The sequence below is a fragment of the Bufo gargarizans genome, chromosome 5, assembly GCF_014858855.1.
Source record: "Bufo gargarizans isolate SCDJY-AF-19 chromosome 5, ASM1485885v1, whole genome shotgun sequence".
Taxonomy (NCBI): Eukaryota; Metazoa; Chordata; class Amphibia; order Anura; family Bufonidae; genus Bufo; species Bufo gargarizans.
The window spans coordinates 309066495-309089549 of record NC_058084.1 but is presented as its reverse complement, the minus strand read 5'-3'; the positions used below and the strand labels follow the sequence as shown (position 1 = coordinate 309089549).

Here is a 23055-nt window from a genome sequence, read left to right as displayed (position 1 = left end):
CGACATTGTATGTTATTAGTATAGTTAAAATGTTTTTGGCTATAATTGTGACATAGTTAACAATTACAGTAGTTCATATGTTATTACTAACCAATGCAGAAATCCAGGTAATTCAAATAGGTTCACTTACTTTTTTTTTTACAATTGTACGTACTTACTGATTTTAGGCTCTATTCTGTAGCATGCTAAGATGGCATTTGCTTACATAAAATATGAATCTTTTATGTAAAGGCGTCATAAAATATGAAATAAATACTACTGTGTATGCTTGTAAAACATAGACTAGAAGCTCTAAATTCCTCAAATACAATGTATTACCCTTACCAACTAAACGTATTAATCAAAAGCCAATCGATACATGTGGATCATGTGTAAACTGGCAGTCGTGTAGATATGGGTGTGGTAAAGTTAAACCTTGTTCTCCTTTTAAATCATTTGGATTTCGACATGTCTTGCTGGCACATTTTGTTTTTAAAGATAATGATTTAGTCAGAGATGTGGTAGGACATGTGTATATTCAGACATTGTTCTTTATTGTGTATCAATTTACCTGTCCTGCAATAGCAACTAGTGGAACTTTTTTCACAGAGAATAAAGTGTAAAAAAGTACTTGAAATTGGACCAAAAATAAATATTCTGTCAATTCCAACCTTACAACCTTTTTGAAACCCTCCAATATATGTTAGAGCAGTGCTTAACAAGGTTGTTCCACAAAGAATATTTTTTTTTATACAGTAGTTAAATCTAGTTTATAATTCTGAATATGTTTCAAACTTAAAAAATTCTTAACATACCATCAGATATTTCAGGAATATATTTCTTTTTTTAGGGTAAGGCCACAAGGAGTCATTTTTCTGTAGCAGAATTTCCACTATGAATTTTGTCATGGACAGTAAACATCAGATGTGTCACAGATTATTTAATTGATTTACATAGCCTAAATCTATATGCGCACGGCAGGACAATTTATGCTTCTGAGTAGCATTACTAAAGAGCCTCCTTACACCCTGTTTTCTAGTTTAAAAAAAAAACATCTTTCACTAATAAAGTGTATTATAAAAATGCTTACCATCCCTGTCCTTACACCATATTAAAAATCTGAAATTATAGTTATACTTTAAGGTTAAAGTTTCTGGGGGGATCATTTCAAAAGTTGAAAAATGCAATTGACAGACAAACTGACCTACTTAGGGTGGGTTCACATCTGCGTTCTGGATTCCGTTATGGCTTTCCGTTATAATATGGTTATACGAGAAAATAACGGAATCCATAAAACGGATAGACGGATCCGTTATGCTGCCCATAGACTTGTATTAAGACGGAATGCAAAACGGAAGCCTTTAAAAGGCATTCCGTCTTAATAGAAGTCTATGGGAATCAGAACAGTTTCGTCCCATTTCCGTTATGCAGAACGGAGAAAAAAGTCCTGACTTTGTTTTCCGTCTTGCATAACAGGAACCAGACAGATCCGTTCTGATTCCTATAGACTTCTATTAAGACGGATCAAAATGGAATGCCTCTTAAAGGCTTCAGTTTTGACTTCCGTCTATGGATTCCAATATTTTCCGTTATAACCATATTTTAACGGAAAGCCATAACGGAATCCAGAACGCAGATGTGAACCCATCCTTAGCAAATCCTATGCATACTATGTAAACTCTTATATGCCTTATATATGTCTTCCATAGGATTTAGTTTTTCTTAGTTCACTGACTGAAATAGCTGATAAGTAGATGTATCTAATTCATATTTATGGATCAATAAACATACATTATAGGTCTAAGCAAAGTATGGAATGGACCACACTGTGTAACACCCCATAGTGGTGTTACCACTTCTGCACCTTGCTACTATCTTTTATGGTTTAACCTGCATGTCACCTATTTATTTATTTCCAGCTCCCTTAATACTGTGCATTTATATTAATGTGTATGTAACTATTCATGTAATGTGCCTGGTTCACCAGCTGGTGGCAGAAAACACAGCAGAGCTGTATGCAGGTAGAATGGAGCATTCCATTCCATTCTAACCCCCCTCTGTAGGGAAGTGGGCTAGCCCAACTTCCTAAAAGAATGGTGGGGACCAGTTACAGTTGGAGTTTAGTTTTACCTCCTGCAAGGGGAATTGTGTGTAGGTGCACGCCTCTGCTAGACGTGCCCACACCAGCCAGAGGACCTTAAAGGGGTATTCCCATCTCAGACAATGGGGGCATATCGCTAGGATATGTCCCATTGTCTGATAGCTGCGGGTCCCACCACTGGGACCCGCACCTACAACGAGACTGAAGCGGGGAGCACTGTGGCTGGAGCACCCCAGATTTCCCGGGGTCTGTCCACCACCAAGCGCTGCTCGCATAGAAGTGAATGGAAGCGCACCGCGCATGCTCGTTCCATGCTCCTATTCATTTCTATGGGGCAGACGGCAACAGCCGAGCCAGAGCTCGTTTATTTTCGTTGGCCTCATAAAAAAAATGGAGGGTGGCTGCGCATGCGCAGTGCGCCCTCCGTCCATTTCCCAGGTCCGTTCTCATTGTAGGTGCGGGTCCTGCACCTATCAGACATTGGGGGCATATCCTAGCGATATTCCCCCATTGTATGAGATGGGGAAACCCCTTTAAGCTCTGCTGGCCAGGGAGGATGAAGCATAGAAGCCTCAGGAACCAGGAGATTAGTTCCTCGGCTGAAGCCAAGTCTGACTAAAAAGAGAAGTGCAGCATAAAGAAGAAGCCAAGTTATCCAGTCAGCTTGTCAGTACAGCAGAGTGAGAGAAAGATATAGCAGTGTTGAGTTTGCCTGCCAGTTTAATGCTAAAGCGTGCTGGAACCAAGACAAAGCCTGTAAGCTGTTGGAAGAAATGTTTATATAAAGTAAAGCTGCTGCTGAACTTCATCTCAGGGTCTGGACTCAAGTTATTCTTTCATCCCTCAATTATTCCCCCTATTATTTCCTTCGGAGACAAAGCCTGGGGTCCAGCAGTATCTGTGATACATAAAGAGATGTTTAGGTCGCACTACACCACTCGGCATTCCTACTAAACCTGGGGCGTGATATAGAGTGCCCTGGGCGGCAGCGCCCGTTACAAATGTACTGTAACTAGTGTTGTCCTAGCCAAAGACTTTTATTGTTGGCACTACACATTCATCCACATTTGTCCATCTGACTTTTAGATAACAGTGTATGATTAATGAATTACTTCACCCTAGTTGTCAATAAACTCTGTTAAACTTAGGCAATGATCACACAAAAAAAGAATGGCCCTGAAAAACAGAAACAGTTAGTTTTTCATGGCCATTTTTTGCGTTTATTTTCTGGCCGTCTGTCCTTTTTTAATGGCCGTTTTGCATCCATTTTTCATGGCCGTTAAAAATGGATGAATTTCATTGGCTTTTTTAAAATAAAATACCACCACCTGTAGTATACATAATGTCCCCCATAGTGGCTCCTAGCAGTAATAATTTCCCCCATAGTGGCCCCAGCAGTGATAAAGTCCCCTACAGTGGCACTTAATGTCCTCCATAGTGGTCCTCAACTGTAATAATGTTTTTTTGTTTTTTAGGAAAAAAAAAATTACTCGCCTCATCCACTTGTACAAGTCGCTTTTCTCTTGATGCTGAAGGACTTGCCGAAGGACCTGCGCTCAAGCGTGATGGTGTCACCACATGCTCCACACGTTTGAGCACTGGTTGTTCAGCAGGTCCTTCAGCATCAAGACAGGAACAACTGCCTCTGCGCGTGCAAATGGATGAATTGAGTATTTTTTTTTAAACTCCTTTCAAGTCCATATTGCACTAGTGTACCTATTTTAGCAGCTGTTAGACTGGTCCACTCCTGTCTAATGACCAATAAAACTGGTCCCATTGATGTCAATGGGGTCCACCTGGCCGTGGAAATGGCCCAAAAAGGAGCATGTTCTATTTTATAACAGCCACTATTCACTGGTCGTTAAAAACGTAGCCTTGTGAGTAGAATCACTGACTCCAATTTGTTCTAAAAGAGGCCGTCACATGGCCAATTTTCGCTGTCGTGTGAATGTAATCTTATCTCTTACTTCAAACACATTAATGGTGTGTTCACATGTTGCAATTGTGGTAAGGTAAATGTGGTAATTTTAGAAAAACCTGGACAACTTGGCCACAAGTGTGAGCACAACCCAAGACTTCTGTACTAGTACAGTATTTTTCATTTTTTTATCGCTGGAAAGAATAATTCTGTATATCCAGATATTTTAGTCCAATCTTATTGTGACTGTTTCCAAATTTATTTGAATTGCTGATATTGGTCTGGATTGACTGTCCCTGCATTTGCTTCCTCTATGGAACTTTGCTTTCCAGCTCTTATCATAGCCTTTCTTGTTCCAATGCTATTTATCTACCTTTTTGCAAATCTGTTATTAACTATTATTGTTATTAAACAATATTCCCTTGATTTTCTGTGGATACAGAATTGTTACTACAAACTAAAAATAAATCGGTGACTGCGTACATGTGACTTTTCCTAATCCTCTGTCACATGTTTGAAATATTCTGTGTATAGACAGTGGCAATGTGACATGTTAGCCTTATCAAAAATCACAAAAAGCAAGGTCACTCTTCAATTCCGCCTTCATTCTCGTAAATTTGTTTTAAAACGTCACTACTGTTCCCTGTGATACTGGTTTACACCCCCAGACTCACCCATGTTTGAGCTTGCCAGTGCCACCCAACCCAATGTCCTGTAGGTTGGAAAGGTGTCATGATGCTTAAGCTGGTTCTCTCCTGTCTAGTCTGCACTTTGGAATGTATGTATTAAATGCACATCTGCTCTGATTAATCATTCAAGAGGAAGGAAAATCAGGTCAACAAAGAACCCTTTAACTGCGCACAGAATAGCAGTAGCAATGGTTGTATTACAGGGATTGTCTGGGAGTTTTTAAAACCTTCAGGAAAGCAGAGGGGCTTATAAATTTTGCTCATCTGCTACAGCTCTTTCAATCCCAGTGCTGACTGTCCGTGATTGCATTTTATTTATTTAGAATGAAATGGCCGTCACTGCTCACCTTGCTTGTTCGGCGGTGCACGTGTCAATGGGCAGGCATCCCAGTGATAATGCTGTAAAGGAATGACCGTCACTCGCACTTGATTTTCAGATGCTGAAATTTAATTCAAGTCACTTCTTATTCCATTAGTTTTAGTGACGCGTTTCAGCACTCACACGTGCTTTCATCAAACTATGTTCACATAACCTCAAACATGTCTTAAATAGCAAAAAAGTGAAAAAAACACAAAGGAACTGACATCATAACACTGACTCCTCCCCCTGATCAGATACACTCAGACCAGACAGGGAAGCTTTCACTTGTTTCCACTTGTTTCAAATGAAAAGTCCCATAATTAATTCCGCTGAAAGAAAACAAATTAATTTTAGATATCAAATCAGACTACTTATATTATATTCGCAGTTTAGGCCTTTTGGCTCCATCGTTTGTAAACGATGGATCCAATACGCCTCTTTTTGCAAAAGTAATTTATTACGGTCGCCGCCACGGCGAGGTAGTGGAACACCTTCAATCACTTGGTAACGCAATTGCGCTATGGTATGCTTTTTTTCATGAAAGTGATATGGTACAGGGAGCAGTAAATTACCCTTTCTAATGGTGGATTTGTGTTTGCTTAACCTATCTTTTATTCTCATAGAGGTTTCCCCCACGTATAATAGTCCACATGGACATTTCAAAATATAAACAACAAATCTGCTGTCACATATGAATACACCTCTTATGGGGATTCTCTCCCCAGAATGCGGGTGTGAGAAATGAGTCCCCCTAATCACACTGGAGCAATTTACACAATTCAGACAGGGGAATGTACCCTGTCTGGGAGAGTATAGTACACTCTGTCTTAAATCCCGTTTATTACTGCCAATGTCGGCCCTGACTATTTTATCTTTAATGTTATTTGCCCTTTTAAAGCATAACATTGGGGGTCTCTGAAATTCCTCAATCTTAGGATATGATTTGGAAACTGTATGCCAATGTTTATTGACAATGCCCCGTAGTTGTTGGGTCAATGGGTGATATTTGACCACCAATGGGATGCGCGGTGGGTTCTCTGTCCTAATATTTCCTAAAGTATCTAGTTTTTCCCTCTGTTCTTGTAAAAGTGGCCTAGGGTAACCTCTGGCTATGAACTTATTCTCAATTTCTTGCTGACTATTTTCCTGACTCGCTGAAATTGAGAGAAGGGGATGGATTTCTTTGCTGTGACCGGATGACTGCTTGAAAATGCAAGTAAGCTATTGCGATCCATCTCCTTTGTAAATTAATCAGTATACAATCCACCCTCTTCCCCCTTCAGAACCCATGTGTCTAGAAAATAATTTTTATGCATGTCATGACAAACTGTAGCTCCGCCCAGATTGAATTTAGGTACGTAGCAAACTCTGTGAGGGATCGAATGTCGCCCCGCCATACGCAAAAAATGTCGTCAATAAAACGACGCCAGAAAATACAATGCTGTGTGTACAATGGGTCAGGATAGACAAAATGACTCTCAAAATATGACATATAGCTATTTGCGTACGGCGGTGCGACATTCGATCCCGGCGCGTTCCCGCGGCGCTGTTGGTAAAAAGAATCTTGAAATAGAAAAAAATTCTCTTTAAGTACTATACTCAAGAGTGATAGGAAAAATTATTTTTCTTTTGCTTCATATGGACTAGCTTCTAACAGTTCTGCGACCGCTGCAAGTCCCTTCTCATGCATTATAGAAGTATAGAGACTGCATACGTCAAAAGTGACCAGTGTGCAGTCCCTATCAATTGTCAGAAGATGAATTTCAGATAAAAAATTACCTGTATCACATATATATGATGGTGATATCTGGGTCAGAGGGGTCAATACCTTTTCTAAAAGAATTGCTGGGCGAGAGAGGATGGAGTCAGTTGACGCCACAATGGGACGCCCTGGGGGGGTAGTCATAGACTTGTGTACTTTTGGTAAGGTGAACAACCAGGGCACCCCCTTTGCAGTCACATGATCAATGGACGTGATCAGAGATGATCAACTGCTGCTGTTGAGTAGTTTCTTCACTATGTAGATGAAGAAAGCTACTCATCAGCGAGTGTAGACATAGGCTGCTGCTGATGGAGATGGTACTGCTCCGGCCACCCCACCCCTCACCAGCAGCCATGGCAGTGGAACGTGAGCGCAGAGGGCCCCCCCGATCAGACCTGTGAGAGGATGGACGATGGCACAGATAGGCAGCGGCCAACTGACTACATAGGATGTCTCTGTCGTAGTTCAGTTTGTCCTCCCTCTCAGTGGGTCTAAAAAAGACCCCCATTCTGGACCGGTAGCGATGATCCAACAAGGTGGAGAGCCAGAAGTCATCCGTATGCCGAATGGTGACAATTCGTCTGTCACTACGCAAGCAAGTGAGCATGCAGCGGGCCATTTGAGCAAGTGACTCAGAGGGACTCCCTGCCTCCATCTCCAGTGCATACTGCCAGGGTGTGTCTGGGTCCTCTGTCTCGTCTTCCTCATTGCCCTCTAGCTACTCTGGCTGCTCCTCCTCTCCTGTCAGCTGAGTAAAAAAACACCCATTTTACTGGTGTGCTCTGCGGTGTACGAGTGGCTGAAGTGCATGCAAAGTTTCCTGGCCATTTGTAGATGGGTGGAAGACTTCAGGAACCGCTTGACAACCAGATTGAGCACGTGTGCTATGGAGGTCGCATGACTCAGCCTTCCTTGATGCAGTGCTAACACAATGTTCTTCTCGTTGTCGGTCACCATTGTTCTGATTTTCAGTTGTCACGGAGAAAGCCAGGACTCGATTTCTTGATGAATCACATGGAGCAGTTCCTCCCTTGTGTGACTCAGTTCGCCCAGGGAAACGAGGTGCAGAATAGCGCCACAATGCCATGCCCTGCACATGTAGTATGCTGGAGGGGCACTGTAACTTTTCCCTGCAGTGGAGGCTGAGGACATGGTGGAGAATGAGGAGGCAGAGGCGGACATTGCTGCTGGACCAACGGTGGTAGAACGTGTAGGCGGAAGCAGTGTGACCTGGCCAAGTTGCTGGTGTGGCTCTGCAGGAACCACAATCACCCAATGGGCAGTAAAGGACATGTACTGTCCCTGACCGTAGTTACAGCTCCACACGTCGGCGCTGCCGTGCACTTTGGCAGACACCGTCAGGCTCAAGGACTGGCCCACCTTCTGTTCTACATATTTGTGCAGGGCTGGTACTTCCTTTTTCGCAAATAAATGCCGGTTTGGGACTCTCCACCTCGGCTTGGCACATGCCATCAGTTCTCTGAAAGGTGCAGAGTCCACCACTTGGAAATGAAGGGACTGCAGCAACAGCAACTTGGACAGGAGCATGTTCAGCTTCTGCGCCATTGGATGCGTGCACGCATACTGCTGTCTCTTGGCAATCGCTTCAGTGATCGATTGCTGACAGAATTACTGACAAGAAGTAGGAGGAGGAGGAGGATCAGGAGCATCTGGACCAGCAGAAGATAGCTCCCTTCGGCTGAGGTGGTGGAGCCTTGACTGCCTGAAACCCGATGCATGCCACTGGGTGACTCAGCGGTTGCTGCGGCAGGCTGGACCACCACAAAGGAGCGACAGTTCTCCCAGGCCACTGTATGGCGACGCTGCATATGTTGACGCAGGGCCGTAGTGCCAACATTGGTAGCCTGGCCATGGTTCACCTTCTGCTCACAGATTCGACATATGGCCACGTTCACCTCCTCCGGCGCTTTGAAAAAAAAAAATGCCACACCGCCGAGTAGGTGATTTTCCCCCCAACAGTCCCAACTGATTGACTGCTACCACTACTGCCTCCGTGAACCCCTGCCCCACTACTTCCCGGGTAGGTAGGCTGCTGTGAAGCAGGTGGTCTACCCCGGGCACTTTTGGCTCCTGACCTCCCAGTGCTGCCACCATGCTGACACCCAGCCATGCTATCACCTTGCTGGCTCCGCCGCTGCCTGATGGGCAATCTGCCTCTTCTCCTGATGATTATGAAGCCCCTTCTGCACCTGGTTGCCAAGTGCAATCGGCTTCATTATCATTGAGTAGTGTTTGCACGTCACTGATGTCCTCCTTAACGGTCTCTGGGTCAGGAGCCTGACCGCTCGCAAAACCGCCACCAACACCACTCTCCTCATCACTACTTGCCTGCCTAGCGGATGAAGCGGCGGATGTCTCCTTCAGATCTTGGCTGGCCAGTAGCTGCTGACTGTCCTCTAGTAGCTCGTCCTTGCTGAAAAGTGCAGCTGAGCCTACAGCATATACTACTTTTCGCGGTGAGGGAATAGAAAAGGACAGAGGTAGGTTGAGGACAGGTGAGGGCACAATACCTGCTCCTGGGCCATGCCAACTAAGGGTTGTGTCTGACGAACCCATCGACTGTTGGCTGGGGATGTCTGATGTCACTTGGTATGAAGTGGATGACCGAGTTAACCAATCAAGATCTGCTGAGTTGTTGGTCAAGACACGACCGCTTGATGACACCGGGAGCTCAGGCCTCTTGCTGCACTTCCTGCTGACATGCCCCCTTACTCTTACTTGATGCAATGCACGCTCCAGAAAGAAGGCGTACGGTACGATGTCACTGATGGCATCCTGGCTGCGACTGACCAGTTTGGTGATCTTATCAAATGGCCGCAGAAGTCTGCATGCATCACGCATGAGCAGACACTGGCACGGTGAAAAGAAACCAAGCTCCCCAGAACCTGTCCTGCTGCAGAGTTCGTACAGGTAGTCGTTAACGGCACGTTGATGCTGGAGCCGCCTATCAAGCATATACAAGGTGGAGTTCCAGCGCGTCGGGCTGTCACAAATGAAACAAGACGTCTGATGGGCAGTTGGTGTCACCAAGCCATGGCCATGTAAGATCTTCTAAAATGGCCAGAGATTTTCCTACTGAGATTTTTCCTCTCAATGTCCCCCCCCCCCCCCCCCCCCATGGTGGGGGACATTGAGATTTTCTAATTCAGTAGATATCAATGAATTTGTAGTTTGATAGTAGAGGTGGTGACTTGGTGCTTTTTAGGCTGAGCTTAGAGAAAGGGCCCGCTCCAGGGTCCCTCGAGCCCTCTTCCCATAATTCCATAATCAGTTCTAGGTCAGCCCGATCGCTGTCCTGTATTCCCAATCTCTCATGGGACTGCTTATTGGAACTCTCAAAGAACTTTCTCCATTTTAATTTTCAGCAGAAAAGGCCAAAGTCCTTTAGGCTACTTTCACACTTGTGTTCAGAGCGGATCCGTCTGGTATTTGTACAGACGGATCCGCTCCTATAATGCAAACGATGATATCCCGTTTGCATTATATTTCACTTAAAAAGTCTAAGTACAATTTGTATTCAGACAGATCCGTCCAGACTTCGATTGTAACTCTGGACGGATCCGTTTGCCTCCGCACGGCCAGGCGGACACCCGAATGCTGCATGCAGCTTTCGGGTGTCCGCCTGCTGAGCGGAGCGGAGGACAGACGGTGCCAGACTGATGCATTCTGAGGGGATCCACACCCACTCAGAATGCATTAGGGCTGGACGGACCTGTTCGGGGCCGCTTGTGAGAGCCTTAAAACGGAACTCACAAGCGAAGCCCCGAACGCTAATGTGAAAGTAGCCTTACCCAAGTAAATGCCTTAAAATTGGTTATAGGGACAAAGGACAGGCCCTTCCGCAGAACCAAGATCTCAGTCTCGTTTAGTGACGTGGAGATAAATTAATTATCTGTAGGGCATCACTCATTTGGTCCTGCCTCTCAGTTTGTAAGGGGCTTGGCCCTATCCAAAAAAGAGGAGGATGAGGCAGTAGATCAGGGTACCGAGGGGGGGGGGTGCAACTTGTTGAGATACAGTGGCGTCGCCAGGGGGGGCCAGAGGGGGCCACGGCCCCCCTACATCATGCTGTGCCCCCCCAACTAAAATGCCCGTGCCCCCCCAAGTGAGCCGCCGCAGTCGGGCACAGCCAGAGAGATGAGCGCTCCTATTGCGCTCATCTCCATAGTCATCTGCTGGCCTGTGTGCTGCGGCGGTGCAGGGGAGGGAGAGGCATGTCCCTTCCCCTTTCTCTGATAGGCTGCAGGCACTAGGCCGGCAGCCTATCAGAGGCCGCGCCGCCTGAGCCATACAGCGCGGGACACAGGCCAGAAGAGGCCTGCATCGCATCGCTGACATGGAGGTAAGTATGAATTTTTAATTTATTTTTTTACAACAGTGTTACTGGCACATTGGGGGGGGGGGGGTCAGCTTATTACTGGCACATTGGGGGGGGCAGCTTATTACTGGCACATTGGGGGGTCTTATCACTGGCACATTGGGGGGGCTTATTCCTGGCACGTGATGGGGGGGCTTATTACTGGCACGTGATGGGGGCTTATTACTGGCACATTGGTAGGGGGCGGCTTATTACTGACACATTGGGGGGGGGCTGGCTTATTACTAGCACATTGGGGGGGCCGGCTTATTACTTGCACATTGGGGGGGGGCGGCTTATTACTGGCACATGTTGGGGGGGCTTTTTACTGGCACGTGATGGGGACTTATTACTGGCACGTGATGGGGGGCTCTTGTTGCTGGCACGTGATGGGGGGCTCTTGTTACTGGCACATGATGGGGGGCTTATTACTGGCACGTGATGGGGGGCTCTTGTTACTGGCACGTGATGGGGGCTCTTGTTACTGGCACGTGATGGGGCACTTGTTACTGGCACGTGATGGGGCACTTGTTACTGGCACGTGATGGAGGGCATTTGTTACTGGCACGTGATGGGGCACTTGTTACTGGCACGTGATGGGGGGCACTTGTTACTGGCACGTGATGGAGGGCATTTGTTACTGGCACATGATGGGGCACTTGTTACTGGCACGTGATGTGGGGCACTTGTTACTGGCACGTGATGGGGAGCACTTGTTACTGGCACGTGATGGGGGCACTTGTTACTAGCACGTGATGGGGGCACTTGTTACTGGCACGTGATAGGGGGCACTTGTTACTGGCACGTGATGGGGGCACTTGTTAGTGGCACGTGATGGGGGCACTTGCTACTGGCATTGTGATGGGGGTACTTGTTACTAGCACGTGATGGGGGCACTTGTTACTGACACGTGATAGGGGGCACTTGTTACTGGCACGTGATGGGGCACTTGTTACTGGCACATGATGGGGGCACTATAGGGGCATCTACTGAGGCCACAAAGAATGGGTTGTTTATATGGGGGGCTCTGTACAGTAGCATTTTATACTGGGACACATTATGGTGGGTACTATGGGGAAGGGGGGAGAGGAGTGCTATGGAGTCATCTACGGGGGCACTAAGAAGGGGTATTTTATACTTGCAAATTTTGGGGGATACTGAGGGCATCTACTGGGGCACTATATATGGGGCATTTTATACTGGTACATTATGGGGGGCACTAGGAGGAAGGGGGAGAGGAGCACTATGGGGGCATTTACTGGGGGCACTATATAGGGGTATTTTACACTGGCACATTATGGGGGACATTAGCTCAACTTGGGGCATTACAAGGGGGTATTTTTTGCACTTTTGTCACATTATAAGGAGAATTATTTCAACTGGGGGGGCATTATGGTGGGCTTTATTACTCCCCCATGGTATGACCCCCTAGTAGCAGCACCAGCCTTTACCTGCTCTGCTATCCCTCTGCCCCTTCTCCAAATCCTTATTATGAAATCTTTCTCATTAGGATGAAACAGAACATGAGCTCCGCCGAGCCCCCGGCCAATGTGGTGAAGTGGCGTCCGAGATCCCCAAGGGCCAAGCCAAGTAACTGTAAGTTTTAATGTGAAATATGTTTGTTATACACATATAGCATACACTGTGCCCCACAATGTACAGTATACCGCTACACTGTGCCACACAATGTACAGTATACCGCTACACTGTGCCACACAATGTACAGTATACCGCTACACTGTGCCACACAATATACAGTATACCGCTACACTGTGCCGCACAATAAACAATATACCTCTACACTTTGTAGTCTGTTCTATAAGCACCCTTGTTCTGTGGCGGTGGACAGAAAATAATCTGGAAGTGCCGCTCCCGAGGCCAGGCTCTGGATCCGCCACTGGACCGCTCACAGGAGTGTACATTTCTTCTAAACTGTAATCCGTATCCTCTGACCTGCAGAAATCAGCACTCGCTCGGTAACAACTAACAGGCAGTACCTGAAGGCTGTAGCCTGGCCCTGTTACCGGAGCTAGCCGAGTGGTGTAAGGTTAAGGTACTAGTAGAGATGAGCGGCCCTTGAATCCGGATTTAAAGTTGGTTACTGCAGGATATGGATTACAGTTTAGAAATGTCAAATGTACACTCCTGTGAGTGGCGGGGAGGGAGATCTGTGGATGACACTGTTATAGAGAGGGGGATCTGTGGATGACACTGTCATGGGGAGGATCTGTGGATGACACATATAGCATAAGATGCTATATACGGTATGTGTCATCCACATCATCCACAGATTCCCCCCCCCCCCATAGCAGTGTCATTCATAGATCCCCCCCCTCCCATAGCAGTGTCATCCACAGATCCCCCTCCCTAGAACAGTGTCATCCACAGGCAGCTAGGACATGTTGAAATCTGAGTGATTTTTTATTTTTTTTTAAACCACAGACAGCAGGACTTTTCTTCCCTGTTGCGGTTTTAGGTATTGGGTAAAGTATCGCAGCATTTCTAAGTGTACTTGTGTAAATATATCGTTGTTATAGCTGCCCCCCCCCCTACTTTTGTCCTGGCCCCCAGTGTGGCCCCCCAAAATTTGAAAGCTAGAGACGCCACTGTTGAGATACCATCCCTAGGGTTGGACACATATTGGGGGAATATGGAGCTGTTTGAGGTGCACCCTGATAATTTCCACCTTGTTGGTTTCCCCATCTCCATCTTCTATTGCCCTGCTTTTTAAATGATCCCTGTCCCTTTTTGATCTGGTTCCTTCCCGGATTGTATGTTCCTTCACAGTCCGAGAAGTCAATATCTGATGAAGAAATCTCGGATGTTGAAGGATTATTACCTTTTTTAACAGTCTGATAGGCCCTCTTTTCTCGAAAATCACTTAAATCTTTTACAAATTGCCTGTGTTTTCGTTCTTTTAGAAGACCTTGGAAGCGCTCCACTGATGTCTGCAAGCAAGCTTCTCGTCTTTTAAAGTCTGTGTCTTTTTCAAACCTCAGAGCTACCTCTTTTAAGTCACACAATTGTTCCAAGGTATTTTCAAACAGGACCTTCTCTTCCTCCAGGAGAATTCTCATCAAATTATGTGAACTCTTAGCAGGGACGGTGCAAGGATTTTTGTCAACACAAGCGAATCTACATTTTGCCCCCCCCCCCCAATCATTTCACATTTCTGCCCCTCATGATTCATGTCCATTTCTTGCCCCCCCAATCATTTCACATTTCTGCCCCTCATGATTCATATCTATTTCTTGCCCCCCCCCCAATCATTTCACATTTCTGCCCCTCATGATTCATATCCATTTCTTGCCCCCCATCATTTCACATTTCACATTTCTGCCCCTCATGATTCATATCCCCCCCATGTGTCAATATCATAGTGCCATCCTCTCCCCCTGCCCCCTAATGTGCCAGTATCAAGTGCCTCTCTCATCCCCCCTCCATGTGCCAGTATCATGTGGCCAATAGCCCCCCTACCACCCTACCCCATGGCAGTAAAGTAACAGTCTGGTATTTGAAAAAAAAAAAAAAAAAAAACTTTTCTACTTACCTCCAGGGCCGTCTTTAATATTGATTGGACCCTGGGCAAAAATTTACTTGGGCCCCCTGGATCCCGCTTTCCCACACCTTAGCAGGCAATCCCGCCCTCCACCACAACACACACACACAGTGAATGACTGTAAATACTACCAGTTCTGAAGACTCCAGCGGCTCAGGATCAGTGCTCTGGGCAGCTGGGCTCAGGCTGGAAGTGGGCACCGCTCTGCAGGAAGGAGACCAGGGCTCGGCTGACCCTAGTGTTACAGTGCACCCCAGCACCCCACAGTATGCAGTATAGCACCCTATAGTATACAGCACCACACAGTATGCAGTATAGCACCCCACACTATACAGTACCCCACAGTATATAGTAGAGCAGTATAGCAGCCCACAGTATACAGCACCCCACAGTATACAACACCTCACAGTATAGCACCTCACCGTATACAGCACCCCAAACTATACACGATACAGCCCCCCAAACTATACACGATACAGCCCCCCACACTATACAGTACAGCAGTATAGCACTCCACACTATACAGCACCCACAGTATACAGTACAGCAGTATAGCACTCCAGACTATAGAGGGGCCCCCCACACTATACAGGCCCCCCCCACTATACAGGCCCCCACACTATACAGGCCCCCACACTATACAGGCCCACACAGTATACAGGCCCCCACAGTATACAACCCCCCACAGTATACAGCCCCCCCCACAGTATACAGGCCCCCACAGTATACAGGCCCCCACACAGTATACAGCCCCCCACACAGTATACAGCCCCCCACACTATAAAGGGCCCCCCACACAGTATACAGCCACCAACACAGTATGCAGGCCCCCACACAGTATACAGCACCACACTATACAGTAGTATACAGTATATTAACATAACAGCCCCTGTCACCTTTTTCTGATGTAATCTTCACACCAAAAAACTCCACAGTTAACTTCTGCAACACTCCTGGTAGGACCTGTGATGACCTCATAGCCATGTGACCAGTAATATTGCTAGGTTACTGGTCACATGGTGATGATGTCATCTAAGGTCCTAGATCACAGCTCTAACACAGTAGGATGCCTGGACTCAGTGCTGGCAGGCATCGCATGGCAGCACCCCCTGTGTAGCTGACAGCCTGACACCCAGGGCAGTGGCTCACAGGGCTCAAGAGGCGGCTGCCTTGGGCCCAGGGCAGCTGCCCCTTTTGCCCCTTGGTAAAGACGGCCCTGCTTACCTCCATGTTAGCGATGTGATGCAGCCTCTAGTGTTGAAGGTTTGGTGCTCGTGTTCTTATTTAGCCTGTCTTTCAGAAAAGCTTGTGATGGGATTCAAACCCATGACCTTCTGTATCAGAGGCAAAGCATCTACCCACACAGCTACGAAAGCTGTACAGACAGTATAAGACTTCTACTGTAGAGAACTTTGATACCTAGGGTACAACCATACACATGACAGTTGCCCCAACACACCCAGCTCTGCTACATCCATACACAGTTTACTGGGGCAGCTGTCATGTGTATGTACACTAGGTATCAAAGTTATCTACAGTAGAAGTCTTATATTTTTTTTTAAGTAATTGGCTATACAACTGTCATAGATGTGTGGGTAAATTCCTTGCCTCTGATGTGAAAGGTTGTGAGTTCAAATCCCAGGCGAAACTTTTCTGAAAGACATGCTAAATGAGATTTAAATACACCAGGGTCTCGTAGCTCAGAGTGTGTGTGCTCCTTCAGCCTGTCAGCTGCTTGCCGCTCTGTGACAGAGAGAGTGTGAGGGCAGGGTTCGGCCGGGCTGCTTAGCAAAAAGGCTCAGCGAGGTAAATGTAAGTAAATTTTTTGCCGCCCCCTCTTCTCTGCGCCCTCAAGCAGCCGCTTGGGCTGCTTTATGATAGAGCCGGCCCTGACTCTTAGTGAGTTCCACTTCCCATTTTTCTGTCAGACCAGAAGAGGCTGAAGAAATCCTCTCTGCAGGGACTATTGGGATACGTAGGCCCCTGGGAACTATACTGTGTTGTATATAGCTCTCCAGGGATCTAATCTCCCACCAATGAGCCACTCAACCAACTCTGGTGCGTCCTTTGACATAATCTCACGCACCTTCTGCAACCTCCCACTTAGGCTCCAACCTGGTGCGCCTGCCCGACCCCTACCACCCCTGCGGAATGGCCTGCCTCTTCCTCTGGCTGTCATTTTCAAAATGACCCTGTGACAAAATCCCTATGGAAGAGCAGTATTTGTGGAAGCCTGTAAATCAAACGCCTTACCAATATTTGATGGAAGCCGGTGTATCGCAGGCCTCAATCAATATTTGGTGGAAGCCGGTATATCAATCCCCTCTATCAGTATTTTGTGGAATCAGGTATATATAACCCCTATATATAACCCCTTAATGAGTATTTTCTGGAAGCTAGTTTATCAAACCCCTTAATCAATATTTGGTGGAAGCCGGTGTATCGCAGGCCTCAATCAATATTTAGTGAAAGCCGGTATATCAATCCCCTCTATCACTATTTTGTGGAAACAGGTATATAGAACCCCTTAATTTGTATTTTCTTGAAGCAGGTATATCAAACCCCATAATCAATATTTGGTGGAAGCCGGTGTATTGCAGGCCTCAATCAATATTTGGTGGAAGCTAGTATATCAATCGCCTCTATCAGTATTTTGTGGAAACAGGTATATAGAACCCCTTAATGAGTATTTTCTGGAAGCTGGTATATAAAACCCCTAAATCAATATTTGGTGGAAGCCAGTGTATTGCAGGCCTCAATCAATATTTTGTGGAAGCTTGTGTATAACACCCCTCAATCAATATTTTGTGGAAGCCAGTGTATCACATCCCACAATTAGTATTTGGTGGAAGCAGGTATATCAAACCGTTTAATCAGTATTTTGTGGAGCGGGTCAGTTTTTTGGGGGGGCAACAGGTATATCACACCAGTTGCAATTAGTTATTCCAATAGCGTTTGTCACTCTATCTAGCTGAGGTATCTCAGCAGAACCGCACATAACTGCTGCACAATACAAATGCACTATAATATACTTTCTCTGTTAGAAGTTATATTATAGGTACCGTATTTTTCGCCCTATAAGACGCACTCCCCCCCCCCCCAAAAGTGGGGGAAATATAGCAGTGCGTCTTATGGGGCGAATGCTGCGACCGTCCGGTGAATATGCTGAGAGGGAGGGGGGGCTGGGGGTCGGCATCTGTTTCTGTATCGGCAGCGGGGCCCGATGCAGTCACTGTATTCTACTACACCCGGCCTCGCTCTCTGTAGTATACGGTAATCATATCTAAATTGTGGGCATTGTTAAAGTATTCCAATCATCTTAAATCTAGTGCTGTACTACTTACAACTAACTTCTTGGCAGTCAGGAGGCCGGGCGGGCTGCATGAATGAAGCAGGCGGCGCAGGCGCAGGGAGCGTAGTGAGATATGCTATGAGCGCCCGCCCGTCCGGTCCTTCTGACTGCCAAGAAGTTAGTTGTAAGTAGTACAGCATCAGATTTAAGATGATTGGAATACTTTAACAATACCCACAAGTTAGATATGATTACCGTATACTACAGAGAGCGGGGCCCGGTATAGTAGAATACAGTGACTGCACCGGGCCCCGCTGCCATTACAGATACAGATGCCGGCATCCATTTACTACACAGGGACACTGTTATGGGGGATCTGTGGATGACACATAAGATGCTATATATGTGTCATCCACAGATGGCCCCATAACAGTGCCATCCACAGATGCCCCCACAATGATCCCCCATAACAGTGCCATCCACAGATGTCCCATATCAGTGCTATCCACATATTCCCCCATAACAGTGCCATCCACAGATCCCCCATAATAGTGTCATCCACAGACCGCCATTAGTTCAAAACCCACCAAAAGCACACCTTTTGGTTCCAAATATTATTTTTTCTTATTTTCCTCCTCAAAAACCCAGGTGCGTCTTATGGGCAGGTGCGTCTTATAGGGTCGAAAAATACGATATATCACACCCCTCAATCAGTTTATTTTTTTTGGGGGGGCAACAGGTATATCACACCAGTTGCAATTAGTTATTCCAATAGCGTTTGTCCCTCTATCTGGCTGCAGTATCGCAGCAGAACTGCACATAACTGCTGCACAACACAAATGCACTATAATATACTTTCTATGTTAGAAAGTATATTATAATTATATCACACCCTCAGTATGTCACACCTATCGATAGCACACCTATACCAGTCCTTAAAAGGACTTTCATGGCCCTATTAGCTAGCTAGCTAACAGTCTATCCCTACTCCACACAGCAACCTCTCCCTACACTGGCAAAAAACAGAATGTAAAATGGCTGCCAGATCGGGTTTATTTATAGGGTAGGGGGTGTGTTCATGTGCTGAAATGTCTCAATTGGCTTTCCTGTCCCACCTGATGGATGTGTCATGGGTCAAAGTTCTGCACAATGCAAAAGAATATGGCGCCGGCGGACATCGCCCTAAGTTTGCCTGTTCGGCGAACCGCGAACTAGCAAAGTTCACTGCGAAACAACCGTCTGGTGAAACGCAAGGCCATCTCTAGTAATGAACAGTGTCTCCTCCTCTTTAAACAGCTGATTGGCAGAAATGCCTGGTGTTCGACCCCCGCCAATTGGATATTGATGACCTATCCTGTGGATAGGGCATTAATATATATTGCTGCACAACCCGTTTAACTTGTCATGTCCCAAGACTTGCTTAAAATTCAGACTCGTAAAGAACCACATCCAGAATGTGTCGCTACCAAGATGGTTCTCTATCCCTGGGAGATACCACTTTGCATATTTTTTTTCCAATGCAGCATTGCCAGTAAGTCTTTATACATAGCTGGTCTTTTTAAGTAGAGCCAGCACCCTGCCTAAAATACCTAAATAGCAAAATAGGGACCATCTCTATAAATTCTGAAAAAACAAATGACATTACTTAAGTCTGATATTACAAGCATGAAAGTGAAAAGAAAATTCGTAGGTCTGTAAACATGCAAATAACATTTCTGTAAAATGCTCACCTTCTTCATTTGTGCTTCAGTTTTACCCTTGGCTCCAAGACACACCAGTGCCAGAGCAGTTAGCATGCTAAGAGGGGACATCACAATATTCTCATCACTGCTCATTGTTTTTGCTAGCTCTGCAGTAAAATAGTTATTTGAAGCAACAACCGCATCAAGGGTGGACATGACGTTATCTAAAGTAATGAGACAGGAGGTTGATACATGTTCTTATTAGGATAATTGCATTGCACCCACACATATAATAAGGCGGCCTTCACACAGTTATAGGAGCAGAATAAAAAAATAATGAAAGTGCTGGATCCATCATATGACAGCCACAAACATTTCTTGATGCTAATTAATTATTTATTTTTGATGGAATCTTTGACGAAGGCCCCTAACAGAGTCTCTGATGCAGATGTTAACATACAATGAGACATGTCTGGAAAAATGTTGCTTTAAAAGAACATAAATGAATGACAGAATTAATACATAATCTGAATGAATCCAGTCTGAAAGTTTTGTATTGAGTGAGCTGTTTTATGATATCTATTGCTTCTCCATAACGTATCAAGTGAGCAGAAGGAGCAGGTCCCACGCAGGGGCGTAGCTATAGGGGGTGCAGAGGTAGCAGTCGCTACCGGGCCCAGTAGCCTGAGGGGGCCCAAAGACCCCTGTGCTGCATAAGAAGACACACAAAGCACTGAGGGAAGGGGGGGCCCAAGTCTAACTCTTGCACCAGGGCCCATGAGCCTTTAGCTACGCCCCTGGTCCCACGCCTTACTGCATAAAGGCTTTGTCTAGTTAAGATGATCCTTTTTTATTCAGCCTATTAAGAAATTCTGAATAGTCTGGATCATCTAATCAGGATCCTCATCTCTTGGCCAGAGTTAAAAACAGTTACATGGATCATCTATCACTCTGGAGGACCCACAGTAGCCTGGCAATTTATAATGTTCCATTTACCCTGTGGTAACGCTGCAGGGAAATTAAACACTTTCTACTTGGTTATCTAACTGATTATTGGGGGCCCCTGCTGGGGAATGCTTTGCGATAAGTTTACGGTCAGAGGACTCAATGATGCACAGTTGACCCCTGTCTATCCTCGAAGATGAGCGGGGGATACCTAAACGTTGTGGACTGAAAGTGCCAGAACCAAGCAGCGGGGAGCAGGTAAGTATGTTTTTCTCCACAGGTCCACGGGGTCGGGGTACATGGGGGGGCTGCCTGCCCAAAGCTCATTTGCATATATTACTACAGATGTAGCAGGGTTTACACTCAAATTCTTAATTCAAATTTCTTAACTCATCGTGTTATCTTGAAACAAAAGCCATTGAAAAGCAATTGAAGGTGTTTGCTTAACGCATTTAGTTTAGATAACACGTCTCATAAAGCATGAGTTTTAACTCTACTACATCTGTACATCATTTTTCTTACCAATGCGGGCACATATGAACATGGGACTGAGTCTACTTTCACACTCGCGTTTTGGCTTTCGATTTTTGAGATCCGTTTAGGGCTTTCACAAGCGGTTCAAAATGGATCAGTTTGCATTCTAATGCATTCTGAATGAAAAAGGATCCGCTCAGAATGCATCAGTTCAGTCTCCATTCCGCTTTGGAGACGGACACCAAAACGCTGTGTTCGTCTGATGAAACTGAGCCAATCAGTTTTCACTGACACAATCTGCCACAATAGAAAACGGATCTGTCCTCCATTGACTTTCAATGGTGTTCAAGACGGATCCGTCTTGGCTAGGTTAAAGATAATACAAACGGATCCGTTCTGAATGGAAGCATGCTGTTGTATTATTTGACTGGATCTGTCCATGACGGATCCGCACAAAACGCGAGTGTGAAAGTAGCTTAACACAGATGCCTTCAGCTGCCAAGCCCACATGCAACAGGTCAGCCAGTTTCATAGGTACAAATCTGCTGACAGATGCCTTTAGGGTGATAATTAAGTCTTACATAACAGAAACAGATAGTTTATCATGTCTATCTACTATTTATCTATTCATCAACCTATCATCAATTTCTTAATACACAATATCTCAGTTACTATGATGAACAAGAGGCAATATCCATAGAGACCATCTATAGTACCTGTCTGTGCATGCATACTGGAATCAACTTTGCATGACAATAATGCATTATTTTATATATAAAGTATAAACATATTAGTTGTTACAAATTTAATACAATAAAATTTACAACAGATTAAAATGTAGATATTCCATAACACTGACACAAAATGTATTCATTAAAGGGAAATTGTCACCTTGATTAAAGGGGTTACATTCAGGCGGTCCTTTCCATTATGTGTGTGGCTCATACAGTATGTCTTATAATTGTATTACAGTGGTATTGTATTACATGGGGAGTGTGAACATATAGGAGTGATCCAGTCCCCATGTCATTAGTACAGTTCATGAGTGCTGCAGTAATAATGGATAATGGAGGTGACAAACTCAATTTAAATATTAGTACTATGCAAAATGCATTCATTTTATCTACTAAATGATGCTGATGTAAAGGATTTTATATGCATCTCCTATCAGGGTTCATTAATGCACTTTGCATTAAATTACAGAATTTACTTGAAATGACAGCAAACATTCCAGGATTGGATAAGTGATTTGAGTAATGTGAATTTCAAGTTCAAGTTGACAAGCAAGAGCAAGTCTAAAAAAACATATGAGGATAAAAGCACAAATAGAAACAAGATTGACAATTGAGTAATAAGCTGAACTAATGCTGTACATGACCCCCAGAAATAATTCTATGTTCTACAATAAAAATGAAAACCATAGGAAGAGAAGAACAACACCATAAGTCTTATACTTACATGTTGTCTAATAGATTAGCAGATGTGTAGTAGGAGTTTTGGCTTCAGAGGTGTAAGTAATATGTAAAGCCATAAGCCACTCCTGCTGACTACAGGGTTTGGCACTGCATGAGCATATTTGCGCAGGAGAATAGAAATGATCTACTTACTGCCTTATTAATTTACCACATAATTATCAAATATATTTTACATCTGTTTTTACAAGAGCTCTATAGGCTTCTATAGTCTGTTTAATCCATCTTTTTCAATCCTAAAGGCTATGTACACCTTTGGGGGCAATTTTTTTAATAATTGCATTGTACTCATTTTGAGTTAAATATCCTTTTCTTTTTTTTTCAATTAGTCTTTGAGACCAGTTCTCTGTACAGCGTTCAGATTCTCTAGAAGCTATGAATTTAAACTTTTTTCTGTCAGGCATTTAAGCAGACGCCTCCTTATCTCTGATGTCTAAACATTA

The 23055-nt window shown here is 45.1% G+C and overlaps 1 protein-coding gene across 1 annotated transcript in view; it reads right to left on the bottom strand.

The window, feature by feature from the left end:
• Positions 1 to 22617, bottom strand: part of LOC122937870 (ovalbumin-related protein Y-like) — a 172237-nt gene extending 149620 nt beyond the window's left edge. The window contains exons 1-2 of the mRNA XM_044293020.1: positions 22599 to 22617; positions 19770 to 19945 (exon numbers count right to left, since the gene is read on the bottom strand). Coding sequence (XP_044148955.1) covers positions 19770 to 19937 — 168 coding nt within the window. The 5' untranslated portion in view covers positions 19938 to 19945; positions 22599 to 22617. The remainder of the gene's footprint in view (positions 1 to 19769; positions 19946 to 22598) is intronic.
• Positions 22618 to 23055: the final 438 nt, after the last annotated feature.